The 27502-nt window shown below is 35.6% G+C and overlaps 7 protein-coding genes across 8 annotated transcripts; 3 read left to right on the top strand and 4 right to left on the bottom strand.

Annotated features, from left to right (window-relative positions):
• The first annotated feature begins 756 nt into the window (after nt 1–756).
• On the top strand, nt 757–1176 carry LOC112786153 (uncharacterized). Its single transcript, XM_025829561.3, has one exon. It carries the CDS (start codon nt 757–759, stop codon nt 1174–1176), a length of 420 nt encoding a protein of 139 aa, XP_025685346.1.
• A 705-nt stretch (nt 1177–1881) lies between these two features.
• LOC112786156 (uncharacterized) lies at nt 1882–3935 on the bottom strand. The gene is made up of 3 exons (XM_025829567.2): nt 3771–3935; nt 3527–3634; nt 1882–2201 (listed from the first exon to the last, which is right to left on the bottom strand). The coding sequence occupies exons 1-3, from the start codon at nt 3789–3791 to the stop codon at nt 2085–2087; spliced, it is 246 nt and encodes an 81-aa protein (XP_025685352.1). The 5' UTR covers nt 3792–3935; the 3' UTR covers nt 1882–2084.
• A 162-nt stretch (nt 3936–4097) lies between these two features.
• On the top strand, nt 4098–8253 carry LOC112786143 (protein disulfide isomerase-like 1-4). The gene is made up of 12 exons (XM_025829551.3): nt 4098–4812; nt 5140–5269; nt 5555–5720; nt 5809–5927; nt 6021–6101; nt 6584–6670; nt 6742–6816; nt 6955–7023; nt 7105–7185; nt 7279–7413; nt 7601–7657; nt 7770–8253. The coding sequence occupies exons 1-12, from the start codon at nt 4211–4213 to the stop codon at nt 7899–7901; spliced, it is 1734 nt and encodes a 577-aa protein (XP_025685336.1). The 5' UTR covers nt 4098–4210; the 3' UTR covers nt 7902–8253.
• Nucleotides 8254–8577: 324 nt separating this feature from the next.
• On the bottom strand, nt 8578–16913 carry LOC112786113 (uncharacterized). 2 transcript variants are annotated; one of them, XM_072232202.1, is made up of 6 exons: nt 16029–16913; nt 14236–15093; nt 13924–14038; nt 13378–13460; nt 9690–12508; nt 8578–9322 (listed from the first exon to the last, which is right to left on the bottom strand). In XM_072232202.1, the coding sequence occupies exon 5, from the start codon at nt 12431–12433 to the stop codon at nt 10124–10126; it is 2310 nt and encodes a 769-aa protein (XP_072088303.1). In that variant the 5' UTR covers nt 12434–12508; nt 13378–13460; nt 13924–14038; nt 14236–15093; nt 16029–16913; the 3' UTR covers nt 8578–9322; nt 9690–10123. The 2 variants fall into 2 exon arrangements, with proteins under 2 accessions (XP_072088303.1, XP_072088304.1); XM_072232203.1 differs by having other exon boundaries at nt 13924–13988; nt 16029–16572.
• Nucleotides 9068–9941, bottom strand: LOC112792812 (uncharacterized). Its single transcript, XM_025836185.1, has 2 exons — nt 9690–9941; nt 9068–9322 (listed from the first exon to the last, which is right to left on the bottom strand). The coding sequence occupies exons 1-2, from the start codon at nt 9939–9941 to the stop codon at nt 9068–9070; spliced, it is 507 nt and encodes a 168-aa protein (XP_025691970.1).
• Nucleotides 16842–18091, top strand: LOC112786134 (uncharacterized). Its single transcript, XM_025829547.3, has one exon. The coding sequence runs from the start codon at nt 17309–17311 to the stop codon at nt 17798–17800; it is 492 nt and encodes a 163-aa protein (XP_025685332.1). The 5' UTR covers nt 16842–17308; the 3' UTR covers nt 17801–18091.
• Nucleotides 18092–20058: 1967 nt separating this feature from the next.
• On the bottom strand, nt 20059–25607 carry LOC112786104 (4-hydroxy-3-methylbut-2-en-1-yl diphosphate synthase (ferredoxin), chloroplastic). The gene is made up of 19 exons (XM_025829523.3): nt 25030–25607; nt 24385–24542; nt 24188–24294; nt 24011–24111; nt 23852–23928; nt 23644–23763; nt 23318–23548; nt 23095–23211; nt 22919–22993; nt 22718–22795; nt 22486–22545; nt 22344–22406; nt 22086–22230; nt 21838–21976; nt 21591–21668; nt 21362–21521; nt 21169–21267; nt 20983–21087; nt 20059–20419 (listed from the first exon to the last, which is right to left on the bottom strand). Exons 1-19 carry the CDS (start codon nt 25253–25255, stop codon nt 20318–20320), a joined length of 2241 nt encoding a protein of 746 aa, XP_025685308.1. The 5' UTR covers nt 25256–25607; the 3' UTR covers nt 20059–20317.
• Nucleotides 25608–27502: the final 1895 nt, after the last annotated feature.

The raw sequence follows: 27502 nt of genomic DNA, 5'->3' as shown, positions 1-27502 counted from the left end.
GAACACTAGTACTACTAAGCATTTGTGATATTGCATGCGTTTTGTGGCTTAGCAATAATGTGATGGGGGCAGGCCAAGCATGAAAAGGCCTTTGCTGCCCCTCTAAGCTAAGGCAACCCCATGCTTTTAATTACTTCTACTCTTCCACGTAGCGATAAAGCTAAGCACAAACCTTCCAACTAATAATCTATCCCATACAGCCATTTCTTGAACCTCTTCTCCTTCACAAAGCAATGATGTGATGAATTAATTATCATATGATTTTATTCCCTAACTAGTATCAATTTGCTTGTAATGTATGCATATGAGTATGGGCACTCAAGTAGTTCAAAGCCATGAGGAAATTATAAGCATCATTCTCACTCAAAGCCACCCCAAGAGGACTCATCAAGTACAAAAATAAGCAATAACCTTGTGAGAAAAATGTTGTATATGACCAAAATGCCACTAATCAATACAATTCTTAATTTGGTTCAACTGTTGACTTATACAAGTATATAATCATGGGCAGTTTGGGAATTACACAGCAATCAATGTTAGGGGTTGGGGTCAGCTGAAAGCAAAACCCATAATTCTGTTCCCCCCTTCATTGGCCTCCTTTTCCCAACACATAAATTCAAGCACAAGGAACAACCACTTCCTCAAGACACTATAAAAGCCATTGGAAGCTCTCCAACAAGTTTTCATCCAAAAGCTACTACCTATTTTCTCTTCTTCTAAGTGGTTTACACAATACCAGATAGACCAAAAAGAAAAATGAGTCACATTGGTTTATTCTTCCTCTTCCTCCTTTCTACAATACTTGTGTCTATTGCTAGTGGCCAAGAAAGAGCTCCTCATGGCCTTGAATATGAGAGTCCTATAGCTTTCTCACCATCAGCATATGATTTCTTTCATCCTAATGCACAAAAGAAAAATGAGACCAAGGACCCTTGTTCTGCATCAAAATGTTCACCTTTGCCTATGGCAGCACAAGTGGAAGCAACTCAAGTATATGAAAACAAAGCATTGGCAACACAGAAAGGTAGGAAACAAATTGGAGTTGGTGCTGTGGCCGGCATTGTCTTCGCTGTTGCTTGTGCTGTGCTTCTGGCCATGGGAATATACTATGTAAAGGTCACTCGCCAAGCAAACATGAGTAGAACAACCAACAACAGTGTTCAGTGTCATGCATAATATGCCCTCTATGGTCCTATGTCAGATTAAAAAAAAACTATAGCTTATAGCAAGGTTGAAACTTGACCTCACCACCCAAGTTCCTTAAAAATCCTTCCCTAACCATATCTGTGTGTGTATGTAATGTATCTAAATTTTCTTGTTTCTTACCAGTAGTAACCTTAATCTTCGTTCTTTATGGTTAGCTAATGCATCTAAGGTTATGATAGTGATCAATTTCAAATTTGGATGTCATCAAAAAGTGTTACAAGCTTCTAATTGGGACGTTCCAACTTCTCACCATTACAAACTAGTGAAAAACTACCAATTTTTGTGGAGTTTTATATTTGACTTCCAAAAAGGAAAGCATTTCTATTTGAAAGTTCCTCAACCAAATCAAGAGCAATAGTGAAGCAATGAAGCAACTTATTCCCCCTGGGGTCTACTATAGTCTAATACCTCATCTTCCTCGCTAGTCTATGAATTAATGCCTTAACAAATTAGATACATTCTCGCAGAATTTGAAACCAAGAACTACCATAAAGAGGCTCACATCAAGACGATTATAAGTCATAAATTATAGATGACACAGCCATTAATGTAAAACATTCAGTGCATTTTATAGACAACAGCCAACAGGCACCTCCAACATGCTAGAGAACGCCAGAGGAGAGATTGTAAAACAGTATGTAAATTACAATTCATAAATTAGTGAGTGCAGGGGAATAAAATCAGGAATCTTGATCTGTATATTGAAGCATCATTTGAGTATTGTAGTACATTGGTCTACAAATAACTGCCCGTGTACACAACGGTTTAGCAAATAATTGAATGTGACGGTAAAAAAGAGGGCAAGTATTGCATGTTTTGATTTCACAATTACAAAAGTTGAAACATCAATATTGAAAATAAAATTACTCATAACATTTCTACCATCCACGTGAGCTGAGAGACTTTATCAAAGGTCCAAATGTTTGATCTACAGCTTTGTTCCAGATATGTGCAAATTCAGAATGGGATTTCTTAGCAAATGAGGGTTGTCTGACCTAGAAGGGCATAAAAACCAAATGGTTAGCATTTAAATGTAGTAAGTCCAAATTGAAATTTACAACATAAGGGTAGCAGAGCATGGAATATAGCATGCCTGTTAATTTCACAAAAAGAAAAAAAATAGAAATAAATAACAGAATAGCTCAAGAACATGGACTTGAAATCACATGGCACACATTCTATGTATACGAAGCATAACCCAACATATGGAAACAGAGGAGAGTGGAAGATACTTGAAGTCCAATTCGAAGAATGGTCAGCAAGAAAGACATCATGGTACCTTATAATGCTATACCTGGATTCATTCAACAGCTAATCATGTTTAGTAAAAACTTGATATCATGCACAAGGACAAACAAGAACATCAACTTTTCATATTGATTTTGTCAATCACTGTGGACAAGTGAACATGTGTTTAGTGAAGCTTTGCTGCATATCCAACTGCCATATCTTAGCCTGAAGGTAGTTCCAGCAACTAAGTAACTATAAACATATAGCTTCCGACCAGGCTGACAAATTATGATATTGCCCTTTTAAAAAGAGTAATGTTATATAGCAAGCCATTCCACCCCAACCAAACTAAACACACCATTAGAGTCAGCATAGTGTACCTAAGAAATGGTGGGGAAGAAAAATTCACATATGAGCTTGAAGAAACTCTGTTTCCCAATTTGGGGAAGTTCCAAACTGACCCTCATAAGATTTAAACTAGGAATAAATTAGCTTCTTAAAAAAAGAGAGAAAGAAACTATGAATAAATTAGAAACTCAACTTATTATCTAGTCAATCATAAGAATTCCTTTCGACATTATAACAACACGAAAGCTTTGTCCATTAGGTGAGACTGGCTAGATCATATGAACGGAATAGTGCCCTATCGCAAACTATGCTAATAGTCTAACCATTTAAGTCTAAATAATTTTTTTAACGGTTCTTGCATAGTATTTCTTGGTCTCCTTTTACCTTTAGCTACTGAGCTACCCTATATGCACATGATCAAGCCACTCATCACAAGATTCTACCCTCTATACTTTGTCTCTAAGTCCAAATCTGAGATTCTACCAACCATTTTGACACAAAGTTACAGAAACATCTGAGACTAAAACAGGGGGCAGCTTGCAAGAAGGACCCTAAATTAAGCAACAGATACAAGGATAAATAAAACCTCATAACTGAGAACAGACATAGTATTCTCTCTCGGGCATTCCAACAAACAGTTGGTGCACAATACGAACAATCACTTAATAATTTCTCAAATTCAATACAGATAAAGTTGTATTTTCACTAAAAGATGAATTCCCATCATTTATGTTATTTTGACCTGAGATTGAGATTGGACGTTGGAGATGGAAGAGTAGATGTTTCTTCGCTGCTCCAGAACCACCGCGCCGGTCAATACCACTCCCAGTGTAGCTCCAAGTAGCCGCTCCTATCCATTCATTCACAAACCCCAAAAAATAAAAAGCGATGATTTTTTTTGTTTGAAACAACAAAACATAAACATAGAAAGATAGAATCATGGAATCGTAAGAGAGTTGAATTTCATGCTTGAAGAGGGAGTGTACCTGGGTGAGTATGCTAATCATCGTCTTCGCTTATTGTTTTTCTCTGCAACAGATTTGTCGGAGCAATGTTTGTTCCCAATTGCGGTCTTCCCCAACCAGAGCAATCACCACGCAATTTCTCTCTTTTTGTTTCGAGAGAAGGCATCATCACATCACTGCTACCCAACGACGTCGTATTAGCTATTACTTCTCGATAAATCCATTGGGCCTCATTATTGGGCCTCTCAATGAAGCCTTTTACTTTTTTTCAATTGCAAGTTTGCAATAGAAAGGCCTAAAGTCAAAAGGCTTCTAATCCCATGTTTTGGTCAAAGCCCAACTTAACTGTTAACTCAGCTGACAGCTTGAATCTGTGTCTCCACTCTCAACTTCACTTCACTCACTTCCCCGGCGAAACCCGAAAACAACTCCGTTTGGTGTCGTACACTCCTCAAACGACAATGCCGAGCCATAAACGACTCGTCGTTTTGCTCTCCCTCACTACTCTACTTCTCTTCTCCTCCTTCACCCTCACTTCAACGAAGAAATCCGCTCAAAACGACAATACCGCCAACGAAAACGACGACGAGGATCTCAGCTTCCTCGAGGAACCGGACGAAGCTGCCACTTCCGCACACCACCGCGCCGACTCCAACTTACCAGATCCCGACGGCGACGACGAGGACCTCGAACTCGACGAAGACGACAACGATTACGGCGACTTCTCCTCTTACTCCCCCTCGCACTTCGAGGCAGAACAACCGCCGTGGGATGTGGACGACAAAGACGTCGTCGTATTGAAGGAACGGAACTTCACGACCGTAATTGAGAACAACCAATACGTGATGGTGGAATTCTACGCGCCATGGTGCGGACATTGCCAAGCGTTGGCGCCGGAGTACGCCGCTGCCGCCACGGAGCTGAAGAACTACGGCGTCGTCCTGGCAAAGATTGACGCCACGGCGGAGCAAGAAGTGGCGCACGAGTACGACGTTCAGGGCTTTCCCTCCATCTTCTTCTTCGTCGATGGAGAGCACAAGCCTTACACTGGCCACAGGACAAAGTAAATTTACTTTCCTAACCTTCTGTCTCAGTTTTTCCTTCGATTTCAATTACTTGTTTATTTTTATTGATTTTAATGTAATTAGATATTCAGTTAATTTTTTGAATTGTTTTTATGTGTGCTTTCATATGCTCCTATTACATTTTTTGCAAACTAATGCTTTTGCTGATATAAGTGGTTTAGGCAAAATAATGAACTGATAAAGTCACAGTTTTACAAGTTTTACCGAGAGGTTTATGTTTGTATATGATAGTTTGGTATTAATTTGTATGTTAATGCCACTTTGTGATTCTTAAGTTGGAAATGATTTTGTTTGTTTCAATTCAGGGATGGTATTGTGACTTGGGTTAAGAAGAAGATAGGGCCTGGGGTGTACAACATTAGTACGGCGGATGATGCCGAACGCATATTGACGTCTGAGAATAAAGTTGTCTTGGCCTTCCTCACCACTCTAGTTGTAAGTGTTTGGATTTCTTGAATTTGGTCATATATCCGTTTTACCATATAGCAAGTTGGTTACTTGGTTGCCTTTTTATCCTTGTTTAAAAGTAGGGGCTGGGAAATGGAAGTAGAATTTGTTTCATTTTTTCAATTTCTATGTCCATTTCAAGATAACTTGATGAAATTGTAGTCTCATTCCTCAGACTAAGGTGGTTCCATCATAGTTAAATGAAAATACTCCGCTGCATTTCCTAATCAAATCAATGGATTTATCATTTTGTTTGTTATTATATGCATGCAGGGTTCTGAGAGTGAGGAGCTAGCTGCTGCATCCAAACTTGAGGATAATGTCAATTTTTATCAAACTGTGGTTCCTGATGTTGCAAAGCTTTTCCATATTGACCCAGAAGCTAAACGCCCTGCTTTGGTGTTGGTTAAGAGGGAGGATGAGAAGCTCAGCTATTTTGGTGCGCTTTCTTTCTTGTCCTTCTCTTTTAACTGTCCCTTGATGAAAACCAGAGAGTCATTCCGAGTTCTTTTCACCTTGCCTCTCAGATGGCAAATTCGTAAAAGCGGAAATAGCAGACTTTGTAGCCATCAACAAGCTTGCCTTGGTTACAACTTTCTCAAAAGAAACTGCCCCATTAATCTTTGAAAGTAAAATCAAGAAACAGGTAATTATTTGTGTCTGCATCTTTTTATATTTGTTAAAGTAGGAAGCAATATTCTTTTAAAGCACTATTTTCTAACTCTATTGTATGTTGTAGTTGTTGCTGTTTGTGACTAAGAAAAATTCAGATAAGTTCTTTCCAATTTTCAGAGAAGCAGCAAAACTTTTCAAGGGGAAGGTATAGTTTCTCACAGGTTATTACTTAATACTCTGTAGTTTCTCACAGGTTATTACTTAATACTCTGTTATGGCATTCCTCAGATGGAGTCTAGACAGATTTCTATATTCTTTTTAGTTAACAAAATAATTTGTTTTTATCTGCACTAGTCTGAACTAGTTTTAAATTTTACGAATACTCTGTGGGTATATAGGAACTAACACTAATCACCTTGTCCTTATTCGTAAAATTATCACAGTTCTGGCATTTTATGTTTGATACTACTAAGTACTGGGAGCTTAATGTGTTGTCTACTGATATCTCAAAATTGATCTTTCTTTCTTTCATCATGCATTTTGTTCATATAATCTCATGATAATATTGAAGAAATAATAAATTCTAATTTCTCACATATAATAATAAATTTATAATTTATTCACCTGCCATTCCCTTCAAAAGAATCTTTGAGCTATATATTTCTAATGTTCAATTATCTGTTGCAGCTGGTCTTTGTTCATGTGGACATGGACGATGTTGATGCTGGAAAGCCTGTAGCAAGCTTCTTTGGCATCACAGGAAAAGGTCCCAAAGTAATGGAACCACCACCCTTTCTTCGTTTTATCCAAGTATGTCAGAATGAAACTCATCGTATCTTGCATAGGTACTTGCATATATTGGAAATAATGATGGGAGAAAATTTTTATATGATGGTGAGGTGACTGTTGACAATATTAAGGTACGCTTCTTTCTACTTGTCAGGGGCTCGTTCATTTTGTTATCATGTTAATGAATGTGCATGAATGCTATCTTCTATCTTAGTTATGTTTGAAATCTTGGTTGTGGCTGAAAATTCCATGTATGCTTTTTTTCTTAGGCATTTGGTGAAGATTTTCTTCATGACAAGTTAAAACCTTTCCTCAAGTCAGATCCAGTTCCAGAAACTGTGAGTTATTTTCATTTTCCATAAATGTTCTTTTGGCCTGGTATTTTAGCCACTGATCTAACATGTATGCTAACTTGGCAGAATGATGGTGACGTAAAAATTGTTGTCGGGGATAACTTCGATGACATTGTCTTGGATGAGTCAAAGGATGTTCTCCTTGAGGTACAATAATACTTGTTCCATAGCTTGCAAGAGTCATTTCTACTTTTGTTGGTAAACATAGATCATATTAACAAGTTGTCGTTGTAATATTAGCTTTATGCTCCTTGGTGTGGCCACTGCCAAGCACTGGAACCAACATACAATAAACTTGCAAAGCATCTACGTGGTATTGATTCTATTGTGATAGCCAAGATGGATGGTTCAACAAACGAGCATCCCAGGATAAAGGTAACTCAAATTTAAAGTATATGTTGGTATCATATTGTTTGTACTGTTGCAGTTATATCAATTAAAACAACATATTCTCCAACCGATAGTATAGTTTGAATATTGAATTAAGCATTACAATGGAAGCCATTATAACAATCCTTTCAATGAATTCTTGTGTACTGAATGAATTATATTTACTTTGCAGACTGACGGATTCCCCACAATTCTCTTCTTCCCAGCAGGAAAAAAGAGTTCTGACCCTGTATGTGAATACGAAATGAGAGCACATATTTATGTCTATTCAGCTTTGCTGGATCTGCATGATATTTTTCGTTAAATGATCTTAAATATTTTTCAACTGATCGTGCCTGCAGATTACTGTCGATGTGGACCGTACGGTGGCAGCATTTTATAAGTTCCTGAGGAAACATGCATCAATCCCATTCAAGCTCAAGAAACCAACCTCAACTTCTAAAGCAGGTTCTGGTCTCAAGGATGAACTATGAGGAGTAGAATGGCATTTCTATTTATAGTTACTTAGAGAGATGATAGCATAGTTACACAAATTGCAGGAGGAATGGAAAAGAATGCTAGAGAGGTAACGTGTATTTGGGGTGAGAATTTATTTATTTATTAATTTATAGATTGAAAGAACCTTGAAATCTTAGTATATAATATGTTCACTAAAAAGGGGTACAAGAATAAATTGTGCATGTTTTGTAAGGATCTACTTGGATGCACTTGTTCTATTTTTCTTTTCTATGCTGCATAAGCGAACTAAGACGACAAATGGAACCTTGTGGTGTAAGTCTTCATCTATTCAATCAAACAAATCAAATATATATATGTTGGTCATAAGTAATTTGGTGAAAGTGGGTTAACAGTTAACTTTTTATTCGAGTTCTACTAAAATGAATTGTTGTTTAACTCTTGTGTATATAAGGCAATTATGTTTTCTCGGTATATTAATGTTATTTATATTATTCAAAGCAAGACAAGATACTTATTTTAAATGCATTTTTGAGATGTTGAAATCTAAAAGTAAAGTACTTTTTTTCTAACTTGTCATTTTAAAAATTTGTTCATTATGTATTTATTACTAAAATTAAAATAAAAGAACTAAATTAGCAAAATGAGGTTTGTAATTACCTTACTAGTTACTAGATATTGAATTGTAACTGCTTTTACCAAAATAAAGAGTCACCCTCTGGATTAATAGAAACAGAATTCGCATAATTACAAGTTTGATTTACTAGCTGAAAGTGCGAGCATAGCCAATTGAATGCTACTACAATGCCATAATTACAGGTTTGATTTACTAGCTGAAAGTATATGTATTAGTAGTTGCCATCTTGTACCTGTAATATTTTAATACTATGATAATTTCTGGGATAAATTTGAGTATAATTTCTCATCTCTCTTTAAGAAACTTCGTTATAAAATTCCGCAAAAGCATATTAACTCGGAATGCTATCAAACAAGGCTTCACAAACTATCTTCCACTTTTTTCATCATTGTCTTTTTCTAATTCCACGGCCCAAGCACAACGTTTAGGTGCTCCATTTTCCGGGATTGGTCGATCATCTATACTACTCATCAAGTTGCACCGTATATATAGATTCATGCATTCTCCAATAAGGCAACTCTAAATGAATTTGTTTACTTAACTTCGTCACATAATCTTCCCATAATCTTCCCAAGCAGCAATTGCAGCCACAATTCCTGTCCAGTCAAAGCAAATGCCTCCATTTTCTTCCAAAGGCATACTCCCAAAAACCTTCAATACCAAATCTTCATCATTCAAAAGTACAGACTTCAGACAGTTGATTTTCTCCTTGTCCTTATCTGAAAGTTTTAGCACGTTCGTGTGCACATTCAATGCCTTGGTCTTTAAGGCAGATCCTTGCCAACAATAGAAATGGATGACCTGGTTGGCAGAAGGACTCGAGTCAGTAGTTGCCAAAAAGTCTCCACAATAAATTACATGAAATCAGCTATGATGCATAAACAACTGTAGTAAATGAGGTTAGTGAAATATAAAGGACTATATTTTAGTTCAAAAAAACAAAACATGTTAGTTCTATTTTAATAAAAATGCAGAAAGCACTAGTTGATGTAAAGTATTCTCTTTGTAAATCAAATTGCATGAATTTCCTGCATTGATGAACGGCCAGACTTTGAATAAACTGATAGGTTTCTTTCTTCTCTCTTTGTAATCATCATCTCTTTTTCTTAATAAATTCCTTCTTTTATTAATAAATGAATAAATCTACCAAAAGGATTCTTATAAATACCTGCAGTGCATGCAAAATATTGACAAATTCATGGTCTAACAACTCATCTCCTCTTACTAACTGCACTGGCTTCACCAGTAATTCAGATACATCTGAGTCACAGGCACCGTCTTCGGATATAGAAATGCCATATCCAAGACTATGAAGTCTGGCCCAACATATATTAAAACCAAACTGGTCATTGGAAGCTTGATCCTGCGAAAAACAATACATATCACAGGATGCAGGCAGAGGAAGATACGATGCAGCCATGTCCTTATGTAATAGGTGTTGTGAAAGGAGAGAAACAAGCTTCACATCCTCATCATGGGAACCATCACGAGTGAACCATAAAGTAAGCGTTAGTCTTTCTCCATCAGTTATCTGTCAATGAAAAATATCACATAACAAAGAATAAAGAATAATATCCATCTTGAATAGTCGGAGTTATTCAATCATTCAAAATTCTGCATTTTATTGCTCCTCCTTCTCCTTAGCCGTCGAATAACGTACATTGCTTTGTCATATTGATGTGAATTCAAACAGTATCCATGGGACTGCATCCTGTCAACAAGATCAATAGCATAGTCCTTTTTATCTATCGAAAGAAGGAGACATTTGAGGAGCTTGTTACAAATTCTTGGCCTCAACATGAAACTTTTTTCTAGGGTGTAGAGGAATATGTTTACTGCATCATCCAGCTTCCCTTCCTCACAGAGAATATCAATCAAATGTACACAACTTGTAGGATTGATATTAATATTGAACTCACCAAGAACAGAAAATATAGCTAATGCTTCATCTACCTTTTTTGCCATACAGAACCCAGTAATTAGAATTGTGTATGGAGCTAAATTAAAATCTCTACATTTGAAGTCCATTTCCAGTAAGCCTCGAATTACTTCTTTCACATTTCCTCTGATAAAATGGTTCTCCAACACGTTGATTGAATCATTATCCCACCTCGGAAGGCTTTTCAGATATTCAAAGTAAAGATTGAAGGCCATCGAGACCTTCCCCTTTTTGTTTAACCAGCTCATATGGGCATTAGAATTTGATAATCCAGGTTGACAACCATGCTTCAACATATGTTCACGGATCTTAAAGGCGTCATCTTCTCTGTTAGCCCTATAAAGTCCATCAACAAGTGTCCCATAAGTAATAGAATCAGGTGAGATCCCCTTTAGTTGCAGCTCCTTGAAAAGCTTGATAGCAGCGTTGATATTACCAGTTTTGCAAAAACCATTGATTAAAATGTTGTATGTGATAATGTTAGGCACAACCCCACTCCCAGCAAGTTGTTTGAGAAGCTTGTAAGCATTCAAAACTTCACCAGCCTCACACATTTGCTCCACCTTTTTCTGGAGACTAACACTATCAAAAACCCTGTCAGAACCCTGAGAAAGCCGGAAAAACAAAGATGGGCTTCTCCCAATCTCCATCTCGTGCAGTAAAAGGTGTGCTTCCTCAATTCTGCGAGCCTTGCAAAGGCCATGCATCAGAGCACTGAAGGTCACAACTGAAGGGAGACATCCAAGTTTTTCCATCTGATTAAATATCTCCCGTGCCTCTCCAACCATTCCATTCCTACACATGCCACAGATGAGAATGGTGTAGGTGTAAGCATTATGAAACTGTTCGTCCTTGGAAACCTCAAGCTGAAGAGATCTAGCTTGGTCCAAACGACCTATGTCACAAAAACCTTTGATTAATGCATTGTAACAATAGGCGTCTGGTACTAAACCCATCCCAATCATCTCATCTAACATCTTTGCAGCTTCACCAACCCTACCCTCTTCGGACAAACCACGTATCATGATAGCATATAATGTAACATCCGGCACAATTCCCCTCTTAAACATCTTGGTGTACCATACATATGCCTCACTATATCTCTTGGCGTGAATGAAGCTATTTATCAGAGAACAGTAACTCTGCAGATTAAGAGCAAAACCATCTATCCTCAACAAAGACAGCAAAGAAAGCGCTTCATCTGTCCTCCCGTTCTTGCAAAACCCATCAATCAAGACATTATAACAGCGCAAAGTAGGCAAGCACCCATTTTCTTTCATAGTGTTAAACAACCTAAACGCCTCATCAACCTTCTTCCACTGACAGAGGCCATAAATAATAGCCGTATACGTCTTAACATCAGGCAGCACACCTCTCTTGCTCATATCATCGAGCATCTCGAGGGCAGCATTGAAGTTTCCAATCTTACAGAATCCACCAATCAAGAGAGTGTACGTGTGGTCATCTGGCAAAGAATTAGACCTAAGCATAACATTATAGAGCGAAAAAGCCAACACAAACAAGTCTTTCTTGAGCACAACCTTCAAGATAGTGTTATAGGCGTGAGCATCAGGCTCACAATCGAACTCAGACATTCTATCAAAACACTGAATGGCTTCTTCAGCAAGACCCATATAGGAATAGGTCCTTATGAGGGCTCTAACAGATTCAGAACTTATGAAAATCTCAGATTTCTTCAGAAGCTGGAGCGCGTCCCAGTAAAGGGAGCACCACTCCTTAGTGGCGAGAGTGCAACTTACCTCGTTACGGAAATGCTGATCCACGAGGCTCTCGAACTTGAGCGCGACCCACACGCAGAAACGGAGGGGGAGTCGGCGGTTACGATTAGGGAGATCTCGCGTGACGACGACGGCGTCTGCGTCAGCAGAAGAGTGGTGCTGCGATCGGCGAGGGAGGAACCTTGTGAGCAGTCCGGAAGCATTGTGGAAATGGACTCGTTTCCACAACAGCATAGAGGGATCGGGGTGATGATGGTGGCAGCGGGGCGCTATCTTGTGGCGTTTGGGGAAGAGGGCAACAGGTGAGACCTAAAAACAGAGTAAAGAGTAATAAACTTATAAGTTATAACGAATATCAGAGAGGCTTTTTCAAGTCTCTTTTTGGGGGGGCCGATAGATGAAAATGTCCAGAAGACTAATTTAATATTACTAACCACTCAAACATGAAGAGATTATTCCTACCAAGTCATTATAAAAAAGATTTTTTTTTTTTTGTGCCAATGAAGATAACTAGTTACCTACAAGTGTACAACTACCATAAACTTCATAAAAGATAATAAATTTTAGATAGTAGGTAAGAGATTTTAAATTTAAATTATATTGCTAGTTTATTCTAAGAAAAATAATTTTACAATAAACTGCTATGAAACTGCTTGATTTTGTTAATTGTATAAGTGTAGTAGTCAATTCTTAATTGCGTGCGTACTGAAAGCTCCCAAATAAAGAAAAGGCTTAGGCTCCTTTTGGGTATAGCATATTCCAGGCATATTCTTAGCATATCAATCAATCACTATTTATATTTACCATTGAAAACACGTCAATCATTTTAATAATATAGAGTAGAACCACACCAACTAATATGAATCATGCCACAGCCACACAACTGGTTTCTTAAAACCACATGCACAATAACCGTATGATTTGGCCAAACATGCACCTTCCCCTGCTTAATCTTTTTGTAGCATTATTCCAATAAATCATAAAAGTGTAGCTACTATAAGTACAGATGATAAAGAGCATAGGAAAAAGCACAATTCCAATATAATTTTCAGATGGCTTCCCCGAGTAATTAACGAGTATTGTGTGTGCCAAACACTTTGGATACAAACAATTAACAAGAACTATATATTTCAATTGTACAACTCAAAGATGAAGAACATGTTCCTATTATCAACTACCTTTAGAGATCTTCTTTCCCTAATGACGATTTCACTGGAAACTTGTTTTTGACCCACTCCATGTCCTTCACATACTTGTAGCCCTACAAATTCACATCAAACACAAAGTTATTCGTCTTCTCATCCATGGAAAGCCACATATACAACATGATAATATAACCCTATAATACACAAATAGGCATAGCCTCTGCTATATATTTGAGTGTATCCAACATGTATGGAATGTTAAAAAAGCAGCATTCAGCAACAAACATTTAAAGGGTGAGACTAAATTAACCACCAACAACACCATATCTGAACTCAACAATCAGCATTCAGCAACAAACATTACAGAACATTAACCAATAATCATACTAAAAGGGTGACACTAAATTATAAAACAGCAATTACAAAACACTATAAAAGAAGAACATTAGCATTAGCAATTACAGAAATTATAAAACAGCAACCAGCAACCAACAACCAGAAATTACAAAACAGCAATTACAAAGTTAAAAACATAACTGAAATAACAAAGAGCTTCTTGGCAGGTGAATTATTACTCACAGATACATTGTTATCAGCAACTGCTTCTTGATTAATACTTCCATCATGGCAAAGCTCCGATCACTCTGATTCTCAAAATAGCAAGAGCAATAGCAACAAGCAACAACATCAGATTCTGCAATCAATCATCCAAAAACTAAATCAAATCAATCGCATAGTAAATTAATTGCAAGAACCCTCCGTATGGAAAATCAAATTCGATCAAATACCACACAAATTAAAACAACCAACAAATAAGTGCACCTAAGCAGCTTGCAGAACAACGCACAAAAATCGAAGTACTATATGAAATGAGAAGAGTACGGAACTCACAGGAGACGCAGTAGACAAGCCAGCCAAGCGCCAAAACATCTTGAATTCTCAGAGGAGGAGGAAGAAAGAATCGGATCTGGCAGGGCGCAGAAACCCTAGCGCCTCGGGTTCCTAAATCGAATCAGGAACAGGGGAAACCCTAGAATCGGGAACAGGGGCGACAAGATGACGGTGCGCAGGACGAAGACGATGGAGGATGGACACCGAGCGAGGAAGAAGAGAGCGAAGTGCGAACCGGGGATTGAGAAGAAGAAAAACAATGTACCACAGTCCACGGAGCCACCACGGGAAGCTATATGAAGTGGGGCTGAGTAGAAGAAGACAACGTCGGACACCGATCTCGAAGAAGAAGCTGCGATTGGTGAGACTGTGAGAGTGAACAGGGGGAGACTTGGAGCACGACCACAACGCAGCGAACGATGGCAGTTTCTCACTCCCTACAGCGGTGGCCCTTGAGCACAATGGACGGCGGCGGCGCTGAGTCTCTCCTTACGGCGGTGGCGGAGGCTATAACCTAGGGTTGAGAGTTGAGAGAGGAGAGAGTCTGAGGAATTGGGGAAATCAGAAATGGCTTGAAGAGGAGGATGATTTTTTGATCCCTAGGCAGAGAACCTTAAACGACGACGTTTCATTAGAACCGGCCGGATTCCGATTCGATCTGACCGGCCGGTTTTCGGCCGGTTCAACGGTTCAAAATTTTTTTTGAAGAGAACGGATTTTGGCAGTGAATCGAATCGTATTAAAACCCGATTTACGGTTGAACCGGTTCAATCGGTCGGTCCGGTCCGATTTTCAGAATCTTGATGCTGCATAAGCGAACTAAGACGACAAATGGAACCTTGTGGTGTAAGTCTTCATCTATTCAATCAAACAAATCAAATATATATATATATATATATATATATATGTTGGTCACAAGTAATTTGGTGAAAGTGGGTTAACAGTTAACTTTTTATTCGAGTTCTACTAAAATGAAGTGTTGTTCAACTCTTGTGTTCAACTCTTTTCGGTATATTAATTTTATTTATATTATTCAAAGTAAGACAAGATACTTATTTTAAATGCATTTTTGAGATGTTGAAATCTAAAAGTAAAGTACTTTTTTTCTAACTTGTAATTTTAAAAATAATTTGTTCATTACGTATTTATTACTAGAATTAAAATAAAAGAACTAAATTAGCAAAATAATGTTTGTAATTACCTTACTAGTTACTAGATATTAAATTGTTACTACTTTTACTAAAATAAAGAGTTACCCCTCTGAATTAATAGAAACAGAATTCGCATAATCACAAATTTGATTTATTAGTTGAAAGTGCGATCATGGCCAATTGAATACTACTACAATGCCATATAGAACTTTTGTCAAGGTAGTAAAGGAGGTAAATTAGACTAATGATTGAGAGTCTTAATTATTCTCTTAATACTTAAAAAAGTAAAAGTTTAAAACTTTAATTTTTGAAAATTTCAAAAAAAAAATTTTGAAATTAAAAAGATAATTAAAAAGATGAGTTAGAATGACAAAAAAAAAGATGAGTTAGAACTTCCAATTATTTCTCAATAAATTAAGCTTCTCAAGTTAAAATTAATAATAATCCGAGTTTTTTTTTTTCTTTTTGGTCAAGAATAATAATCCGAGTTTGAGTTTGGAGGAAAACATTGGACTTCTTTGTGCTAAAGGGTCTTTAGTTTTTAGATTGGGCCATAGGAGTTAAAAGAACTAGTTAGTTATTGGACAATATCTATCTAAATAAGGTAGAACACCTCCTATCTAAACTTTGGAAAGGAATTACCTGATTAAAGGTTTGAAGATGAAGCGTGAGATTCACGTCAGTTGGGTGCCACCGTCAGAAGGATGGGTAAAGCTTAACACAGATGGGTCTTCACAGGGGAACATGAGATGTGCTGGATGTGGCGGGTTGGTGAGAAATGAGAATGAAAGATGGGTTGCTGGATTTACCTGTAGGATTGGTAACTGCACAGCATTCACGGCAAAACTATGGGGTGTCATGGAGGGCCTGAAATTAGCCTGAACTATGGGAATGAAGAGAATCATTGTGGAGTGCGATTCGGCGGCTGTTGTTAAGCTGTTGAATGGTGAAAGAAATCTGGAGAAGCATCCCAATTCTCTAGTCAGACGAATTGATGCACTGAAAAAGAAAGATTGGAGAATATTTTTTGTACAAATTTACAGAGAAGCTAATAGAAGTGCTGACTATTTAGTTAGAAAAAGCTTAGAAACTGGTGATGGTTTTTTGTTTTGGAATACACCATCTCCAGAATTAGCTAGAATCATCTATGAAGATTGCACAGGAGATTCATTACCCCAATCTATTTGTATATAAGGTTTCTTTTTGTTGAGCTTTATTAGCCCCGTAATTGTACCAAAAAAAAAAAAGAAAAATAATATTTATACCACGTTCTAAATTCCTGATTATGGCAAATGTATAATTTTGGTGCTCCAAAATCCATATCAGTGTGTTGCTAATTTGCTATCACATTACAAATACATAATAGCACTTAGACATCCATTTTCAAAACGGCTGCATTATCTCAAGCCAAATGGAAATAAAAAAAATGTCTACGTTCAAAAAAATCTAAAATTATTCTATCAAACTTGTAATGGTTTTCTTTCTTGTGTGTGAATAGTGGTGTAAAATCCCTTTGCCAATAAAATTCAGTTTCCCTTGTCATAAATTACGTACTGCACACATGACTTAATAAATAAGAGCATGAAAACAAAAAAGATTCACATTCCTTCCTTACGAAGCTTCCAGCAATCACCCTTCACTTCTCGCTGCTACGCAAATGAGTTGACAGTTGTGTTACGATCCAGTGAATCGCGTCAACTTTACATTACTTTTACACCGCCTACGTGTCCCTATTTAATTGGTACCACCCTCTCATAAACAAACCTCATCACTATATCACCATATATACACGCTTTTCAGATCTACTCAGATTTCCGTTCCCTTCAAAACAGTTTCTTCTCTCTTTCATCGCAATTTCAATTTTCACTTCACCAATCTCAGATCCACGCATTGTTACTTCCATTCAGTTCAAGTTGTAACCAATGGCGAAGAATCCTGCACTCGCAAGATTCTCCGTTCTGGTTATCCTCCTCATTGCTTCATTCTCACTTAACCTCGCTCTCGCCGCCGATTCGCCGCCGGAACCTCTTTCCGACTCGCCTACACCGTCTCCTTCACCCGCACACTCTCCTCCCGAGGACGCTCCTACTCCTGCTCCTTCTCCGCTTAGTTCCCCGCCGGCGCCGACTCCGACTAATCCAGATTCGCCTCCGACACCGTCTCCAGCGAGCACTCCCTCTCCATCTCCGTCACCTGCGGAGGCTGCCGACGCCGACGGTGTTAACCGCACTGGCGTGAAAGACGAAGAAAGTAAATCGTCCGGAGGAATGAGTTCCGGAAAGAAGGCAGGGATCGCGTTTGGAGTGATTGCGGCTGCCGGCGTCGGCGTGGTTGGATGCATGGTGTATCGGAAGCGCCGGCAGAACATTGAGCGCTCTCAGTACGGTTATGCAGCAAGGAGAGAGTTTCTGTAGAAGAAACAATGAACTGGATTTTGCGCTTATTGTTTCGATTTGTAGTATTCCACCTCTGTTATTAGCTTTTGGCTCAGGTTATACTATTCATCATCGATATTCTCTAGGTTATTTTTTATTTTTCGTTTTTCCTTTTCAATTTCATTATTCAGATTCTTCTTGTTTGTTGGTGATATGATACTAATTTTCATTTTGTAGAACAAATTTAAAACTGTTTTTGAGTCTTTGATAATTGGCTATTACATTCTTGTAGAGGTTGTTATTAATTCAATATCTCTTGAATTTCAGTTATTACTGTAGGAGTAATTTTTATTGCATTTTATTATTGGATTTTATATTATTCGCTATCCATTCAAATAAATAAAGGACTTTCAATTTGAGTAAAAGATTATTCTTCGTTATTATTCATTTACTGGCCCAATTGTTACTGTTTGTGTGTGTTCTCAATATAAATGTTCACTTTTAGAGTTAATATTCAATTTAGTCCTAAACTTATATTCAATTTAGTTCTAAACTTATACGGAAATTTTAATTTAATCTTTTAAAATTTTAATTATTTTTTTTAGTCTTTAAATTTTTACAAATGTAATTTATATTAGTTTATGGGATAATTTTTTTTTTGCCCTGAATTATTTATGCTCATACTAGGATTTTCAGGTATAATTATAAAGGACGATATGAGAAAATCAGTTAAAATTTATATCAATTGAATAGAAAAAATATTAGGAATACAATTAGCAATAGTAGAATACTTAATTAACCAACTTAAATTAGTCAAATAATTAATTCTATTTACTTATCCGTTTAAATAAAGGTTGGATGTGAATCCTACTTCACGTAAGTGATATTCGTAGAGTTGTATGCTTGGTTCAATTCGCCATGGAATTTCAACTAACGTGAATGAATGATCAATGATAAATACAATTTTGTTTGGTTAAAATAATACTAGCATTTATTATGTGCGATCTAGGCAGTGATTAGAATCAGAAGTAATGGAATAGAAATATGAAATACTATAGCCCAGCTCATAGCTCATGTGTAGCTGTATAGCATTTATTCGAGAATAAACTATACTTTTTGTCTATAAATATTATGATTTTTTTTTAAATATTTTAACATTTAATTATATTTAGTTTTAATTTTAAGTTATTTTATTTGTGTCAAAAATATTTTTAAAGGTTTTTAAAGATAAAATTAAATAAATTAAAAGTATTAATAATAAAATTAAATATTAAAATATTATTAAAATAAATAACAAAAATTTAAGAAAAAAGAATATATTTTGCTCCACTTTTTTATTTCCTTTTTTGGCTATGATGGGATAACATTTGAAATTATTAATGTTATTTGTGAGCTATATAAAAGGGATAGCACTTTTTCTTCTTTAACGTGTTCTTAAGACATGTACTAATATTTATCTTTTATATTATTAAAAAATAAAAAGTTTAGTTGATACGTGCTTTTAAATTTATTATTACTTGAAAATTTTAAATAAATATAAAATAAATATATTAAAAATTTAAATTTTTAATATTTTTAATAAAAAATTTAATTTATAATTTTAATTTGTATTCTCAGAGTACAAGACTAAAAATTAAAAAATATAAAAAAATATACCAAATATCTGTAAAAGCGTGCAAATCATTTTTGGCAGAGATGTTATTCCTGATTGAGGTAGTCTCTGACTCACAAGTCGCCTTTATGAGAGAATAAATTTACTTGGCTAATTCTAGCTAGTTCCTCATGTTGACTTTTCTTTTGGGGCTTAAAAAAATAAAAAAGAAATAGAGTATTGCTATATGGTGGTGGGAAACTTTAGAAACTTGTATTATATCTCATTGCTCTCAATATATTATAAAAAAAAATGTGCATATAATTTTCCTCAGCACGCCAAATGTGGGTGTCTAAACATAGCACAATTTATTGACTCCAAATGTCTACATTAAATCTTGACATTTTCAAGCATATGTATATTTTCATGCTAATTAACCTAACTTTTTAGGCAGAAACATGTGATGACTCTTTAAGTATTTACCCATTTCTCTCTCCCATAAATGCTTTCTTCCCTAAATAGATTTGATTCTGGCGTATAGTTTGACAATATCGAAGTATAGCATATAATTGAAGCAATATAGTAAAATTAAACATGGTTCTAAAATTAGGCCAACATCTGTTTTCAATCACCATCATACAGGTAAGTAGTATATGCAAAGTGTTAATGCCATAAGATCTAACAATAACTTTGACTAATTAGAAAATTCATGAATAATAATAATTACTTTATTCTATGGTAGGTATATATATGTATGCATAACAATGCAGTTACAGGGTATCCCATCCCAATCTTTATTTCGGGTGGCTGTGCTTTATTCCTTATTTCTGATCCTCCCAATTCCCAAGTGCCAACTTTTTATAAGGGGGGAAAGAATGAATCTATTTTATGACAAAAACTTTGATGCTTACATTACCTATGCAACAATGCATGAAAAGTGATTATTAATCAATGAAAAAACAGTTTCAATCCTCTGTTGGAGGGTCTACCCAACGACCATTCTCTTTTATGAGCTCAATCAAGGCATTGGTTGCATGCTCCATTGCAATTCCACGCTTAACCACAGTCTGCAAAAGTGTGGTAACACAGTCAATCCTATGGCCAACCTTCATTCAGCATTGGAGTTGCAAGCTACTTTGTTTTCACTTTTTACCCTTTTTCAGAAAGAGAAGACTCACATGTAGTTGTCTTCATATGAAATATTTAGATGAAAACCGTTAAATGATTTGACATGTTTGACTAAATTATTATCTAATGGTTTTCAATTAGCAACTTCACATGAGGACAACTATATGCGAATTTCCACCTTTTTAGAATCAAGAAAAGGAAAACTTTGAAGTCACCAAGCTACCAATGGTTTGGACACAAAGCAGTGAAAAGTAAAATTTTGAATGCGTTTGGTTTGCGTTTTCATTTCTGTTTTCATAGTAGTGAACATGATATCGACTCATATCTCATCTATTAATTGATGAAACGTAGACCTAATTTAAGTAGGATTTACGACGCATCTAAAAGTAAAATACGGTTCGAATAAACACATTGTCTTACAGGTCATATAAACGCATTACATTATTTCTTTTCTTGACTATTAAGTTTTATAGTTGTATGTTGAGGTTAAAGAATATGTTACCTTCCCAACATAGAGATCAATCTTTCCGGGAACACCTCCGACGTAACCGAAGTCTGCATCAGCCATCTCCCCCGGTCCATTTACAATACAACCCATGATTGCAATCTGGTTGTTACATAAGAACATAAGAGTGTGTAAGAATATGTCTCTCATGGTTAGAAATGGAAGTAGAGAGTGGATTATTACCGAAACACCCGGCAAGTGTGATGTCTTCTCCCGAATTTCTGCACTTATTTCTTGAAGATCAAACAAAGTTCTGCCACATGATGGGCATGATACATACTCCTGCAACACAAATTATGCATAAAAACAAAGTTCTGCCTCATGTTTTTCTTAGATCCAATATAAGCTCTTGGAAATGATGCTTTAAAATACATACTGTTTTTGTGTTTCTCATTCTGCAGCCTTGTAGTAAATTGAAAGATGTGTCTCTAAGGAAGTCGAAATCCTTGCCTGGAGCTTCTAAAAGGAGTCCATCACCAAGCCCATCGACCAGAAGTGCTCCGGCATTAGCACCGGCACCAATCACTAAGTCATCCCTGAGAGTTGAAAAGAACTAAAATTTACCATGTTTCTTGCAAGTTAAGTAATTGTAATTTAAAGGTTACCTGTTAATCCCATTTTCAAACTGAATGTGGTGAATGACAGGGAAATTCAGAGAATTGTCTGCTAAATATTCAAATAACCTGTTGCAAATATAAAGTATCAGGATTAGAAGGGTTCTGTGATTCAATAAATTATCACTTCACATAGTTTGCATTTAAGAACTGGAATCATGGACTATGGTTTTCTATTGACCCTAAAATTGAATTTCAGCATGCAAGGCCAGCAAGATATCATGAATTCATTCCTAACCTCCGCGCTGCGTGCACTCTGCTAACTTTGTCCTCCACATGAGGTAGATCATGAAGAAGCATCACAGGATCAACACCTTTTAGAATTTCAAGTTCTTCAAACGGCTCATCACCACGTACCGACACAACAAAGCGTGTGCCTAACAGGACAACAGTTTAAATTAGATCAGACTTGAACTTTGAATTAGAAATGGGAAATACATTATTACTACAGTAAATCACACAGTTAGAACTCCGGCTGTGTCGCACCTGGTGGCAAAAGCTTGTGAGCACCAATAGACAGTTGCTTAAGGTTTACAAGAACCATAGCATTGGGCAATGGCTTTACCAGCTGCTCTGACAGAGGAGTTATAACCCCCATACTTATATCTATCAGTCTTTTGAGAGCTAGCCGCTGATCACAATACCCAAAATGGGAAAAAATGAAATTCCATGTCACTAACAGGATAAACTAACAATGAAGTAAACAGTTTCAAATATAATGAGGCAGAATTAGCGAGTTCTTACAGCATTATGGTCATCAATAGGAGGAAGTTGTCGCAAAAGGATTGAATCAACTGTTGCCAGATCCTGAATACAAAGAGCATACCATGTAATATCTACCTACTAAATAGTAAATACACAAAAAATTCATCTAACAAAAATAAACCTTAAACGGCATGCCAACAACAAGTTTTGCGGCAAGTGACTTGTAGAGTTTCTCTGGGACCTGCAAAAAAATTGGTTAAACAAAAAAGAGGTTTCAGCACAAGCATAGATCCCTTTTTTCTGCACTTAATGACTCCTACTAATAAATAACAGAATATGCTGAGAATGATATGAACATAAACAGTGAGAAATCCAGAGGCTAGAACAAGGGAAGTGCAATCCAAAAAGGTTACCTTCAATTGATCCAAGGAGACTGACATGAGAACAGAACCATCCCGATGCAAGGCACCTCTATAATCTACCTCTTCTCCCTGTATTAAAATGAAGATTTACTGTTATAAATGCTTTGGTCATGCTACAAGAATAAATGTAGAAACAATATCAAAAACTGTGTGTATATACAAGCTAAGTGATTCACTGAGTTCATATTTAACCTCTTTTTGAACTGGCAATTGTCCCGATCGCCGCTGAAAGTCGAAATAATGTCTATGCTTTTCTTCAAAAGGTTCCTGAAATTAAAAAGTACCATAGAAAGTAGGTTATGAATTTCGGAATGCTATACCGAAGACAACTTAAGCCAAACAAAAACGAGCATTATCTTGAATCATACCACTCCACTCTGGAGTTTAGATGCTTCCATACCAAGGTTGGCCAACCTTCTACATGGATCTATCTCCTCCTCTGGTGGTTCTGTGAGAGAAACTCGAATCGTATCCCCCAATCCATCCTGCACATAGAACAAGGTTTATCAGTGACAGAGATTTAGATTTAAATGGTTTGATCAACACAGTAATGCAACACAAAACAGCTAAAGGGGGCTATATTAGTATGACCTGAAGGAGAGTTCCAATGCCAATTGCAGATTTCATCCTTCCATCCTCGCCTTCACCGGCTTCAGTAACTCCCAAGTGTAACGGATAATCCCAGCCTTGGGCATACATTTCAGATACAAGTAAACGGTATGCTTGGACCATGACAACCGGATTGCTTGCTTTCATAGAAAAAACAAAGTTGTGGAAGTCCAACTTTCGGCATATTCTCGCAAACTCAAAAGCAGATTCAACCTGTTCAATCATTACTTAGTATGATTTGCATAAAGGAAAGTTGTGCATAAAAGGACAAAAAATGAAAATGAAGAATTAGAAAGAAAACTGCTCACCATTCCCCTTGGAGAATCTCCATAGTAGCTCATTATACGATCCGAGAGACTACCATGGTTCGTCCCAATCCGCAATGCTCTCCCATATTTCTTACATTTCTCAACCAATGGTGTGAAAACCTAGCATTTGAATATCAAAATAGGGTCAATAATTCGCATTTGAAGCCTAAAAAATTTGGGATAGAACATCACAGATCAGTGGTTTGACCTGTTCTATATGCTCAAGCTCTTTCTGATAGTCTTCTTCAGTGTATATTAGTTTCTCAAATTGGGCCCTTCTATCAGCTGAAAAGTATCATCATCACTTGAATTACGAAACCAAATCTTTTGAAAACAAAAGAACACACTAATGAACAAACAAGCATACCGAAATTTCCAGGGTTGACGCGAATCTTGTCAAAGCATTCGGCAACACGAAGAGCAATAGAAGGGGCAAAATGAATATCAGCAACCAAAGGTATGTTGTAGCTGAAAATATGAAAGAGACATTTGAACAAACACAACATAGGCATGATGCATCAACATCAAAATTAATAATACTTACTTTTTCTGCACAAGGGAATTCTTAATCTCAAAACATGCATCAGCTTCTTTCTTCCCCTGAACCGTTATCCTCACAAGATCAGCTCCTTTATCTGCTATTTTCATCACCTACCAAACCAACAAAAATTCTTTCACAAAAGAAAGCAAAACAAAAACAAAGAAAGATTAAACAGAAAAGAGGGGTGTGTTGTGTGTAACCTGTTGAACAGTTCCAGAAACATCCTTAGTGTCTGTTGTAGTCATGGTCTGAATTCTTATGGGGTGCTCACTTCCAAGAGCCACATTGCCAACCATCACTGTCCTTGTTTTCCTCCTCACAGTATTATGCAATGACTCACAATACCTTTGCCTAGGAACTGCATTCAAATTCATCATCCATTCAAATTCTTTTACATGCAACATAATAATACTGTACACTAAAATCAACCACCAAAGTCAATCTTTAGTATAAAATTCATCTTAAAATACAAATACACATTTAAAATAAATTAAACCACACGTGTATTTATACATAAATACATTTGTCATGGGAATTCGACTATATTTTTATGTTGGTTATCGAAGACCTAACGCAACCCCTCCTTTATCCGGGTTTGGGATCGGTTATGTACCGCAAGCGTAACATAGACGGAGTTTTATACACAAATACATTAATAATTGATTTTGGTGTACGAATAGCATTTTTTCCCGATGAATTCATGTGACTAAAGATGGTTGATTAAAATCATTTGAAGCTTAAAACCTCATTTGACTAAAAGAAACTACTCAATGAGACAAGTCAAAGTAGTTGATAATTGATTTGAATAGAGAGAAACAAACATAAAACCAAGAACATATGTTTACCTAAAAGAGGGCTTCCTTGTGATGATTGTTGAAGATCAACAATATCTTGGCCACTACTTGATGAGTTCCTTATAACTGAGATCTTTGTTCTTCTAGATTTCATTCTCTTCAAATCAGAAAGTCTAACAAAATCCAAACTTTTCACAGACCCCAAACCTGAATGATCATCCTTAGTCTTTAGAGAAGGAAATGAAGGTGGCAGTACCCCAGTAGCAGTAGTAGCCATTGTTGAAGCACAACACAACACAACCTTGATGATCACACACAGGTTGATGAAGATGGAGTTCAAACTTGAAAGTCAAATAAATAGATATAGGAATCACAAATATTCAAGTTTCAGCCACATGCAAAAGTTCTCTCTCTATAATATATATAAATGTTTGTGTTGAATTGTTCATACATTTTCAATTGGCTACTTGGGCTGCTACTTTGACAACTTTGTTAATTAATAATAATAATATTAAGAAGAAAATTAAAACTAACAGCATTTGACCATAGAGATAACATATATTTAATGTTGTAACTCGAAGGAAACGGAGGAAGAAAGTGTTGAACGTTGACAAGTACTTCTGAAAAATATGGCCATGGGATTTGAGAGTTCACTGCATCAATTGCCATTGTGATTAAAGAAAAAAAAAAAAACATTGCATGGGTTATTGAAAACTGACCTGTTAGTGAAGAGAAAATGGACAAAAGTTAGTTTGTTATGACTAAGGTCTAATTTGAGTAAACAGTTTAATTAAGTGTTTTTTTATAAAATAATTTAAATAATAAATATTTATATTAAAAGTCTTATAAATAAATTATTTTGTATTTAGATTTTTAGTTTTAAAAATACTTATTTTATAGAAATATGATAAAAAATAGTAGTATTATGAGAGAAGTCATTTTTTTAATTTTTTTATAAATTTCTAAATAATTTTTTAGAAAGTTACAATTTGATTTTTAAAAATTGCACTAGACATTAATACTACTATTTTTCATAAGTCAAAAATTCAAAAAAGTTACTTCTAAAGCTTTATAAACAGGCCAAAGAGATTCAGACGAGGAGATAGAGATGTAAGGTTAAACTAAAATTTTGTATTGTGTTTAATATAAAATATATCAAATAGAGTATTATCTTTAGTTTAAGATAAATATAAAAATTGAAAAATAAATTTAAAATTTAAAAATTAATTCAGGATATTTTAAAAAAATGTTATTATAATTATAATTTTTATTTTTTATGTTTTTATTTTTTTGAAGATACTGAAAAGATTAAAATTTTTGTATTTAAAACTGAAATTTTAGTTTTAATTTTTGTCACTAAATTGAGTTCTAATTTCTTAATTTTGATTTTAAAAAAATAAACACTACCTAAGAATCTCCATTAAATTTATGTGTTAAGTTTAGTTCTAATTAATTATTTATCTAGTTAGTTATTGAAGATGAATGATATTTGATAAATAATTAGATATGATTAACTAAATTAATTAATACATTATATATTAATATTTAAATAAATTTAGATTAATCGAATAGTCAATTTATTGATCTATTTAAATAAATATTAAAAATTTAAATTATATCTTGTATAAAAGACAATTCATCAGTTAATAATAAATTCTTAATTAGAGTTCACATTTTTATCATAGAATTGGAGTTGGTACTGGGTAGGCATTAAGCACGTGCTACACGATGTTATGAACTCCAACTAACACCAACACACCCTCATGCCTCAATCTTAGTAAAGTCTTCATCTTTGTTGTATTTTGGTCAACGGTCTTCATCAATTGTTTTTTAGGTCAAACATTGTACAAAATCCCATTATTTTATGAGGAGTTATTTCTGACCAAAAACAATAGGAATTGTTCCAACGTTGCAACTTATATATATAATATAAAGCCAACAAAAAGTTAAAATAATGAATTGTTGTATCTTAACATAATACCATCTGAATTCGTGGGTACTTACCTTATTTTTATCCGTTCGGAGCGGGTAATTACCTGCTACGCACTGGAGCAGATTTTTAGAAAGAGCAGGACAAGGTCGGATTTAAGTAATACCCGTGTCTACCCACCCTGATATATATATAATATATATAATTTTAATATATAATATGTATAATATATATAAAATAATTAGTAAATGATTAATAATATTGTATCATATTTAAATTTTACTTTAATTTATGTTATGTATATGATGATAGTTATATAAATTTTAAAATTTTATTTTATTTGTTGAATTTTAATAATCATAGGGGCGGAATAGGTACACGCAGAGACGAGTTAGGATTTAACATTTTATTACTTGCAGACCGGGTTTTACGTGAATTGTTGTACAATGGAGTAAAATCGGGTAGAGCAAAAACCTTCCCCTGCCTATCTATCACCCCTATTTGGATATTCATCTTGTCATAGTAAAATACTAAAATATGATTAGATGCCAATCCAACAAAACCAGTGCACGTGTGTTTAGGGGTGGCAACATG

This window comes from Arachis hypogaea, chromosome 3, assembly GCF_003086295.3.
Source record: "Arachis hypogaea cultivar Tifrunner chromosome 3, arahy.Tifrunner.gnm2.J5K5, whole genome shotgun sequence".
Taxonomy (NCBI): Eukaryota; Viridiplantae; Streptophyta; class Magnoliopsida; order Fabales; family Fabaceae; genus Arachis; species Arachis hypogaea.
Note: the sequence above shows the minus strand (reverse complement) of the source record. Positions and strands in the feature narration are given on the sequence as shown.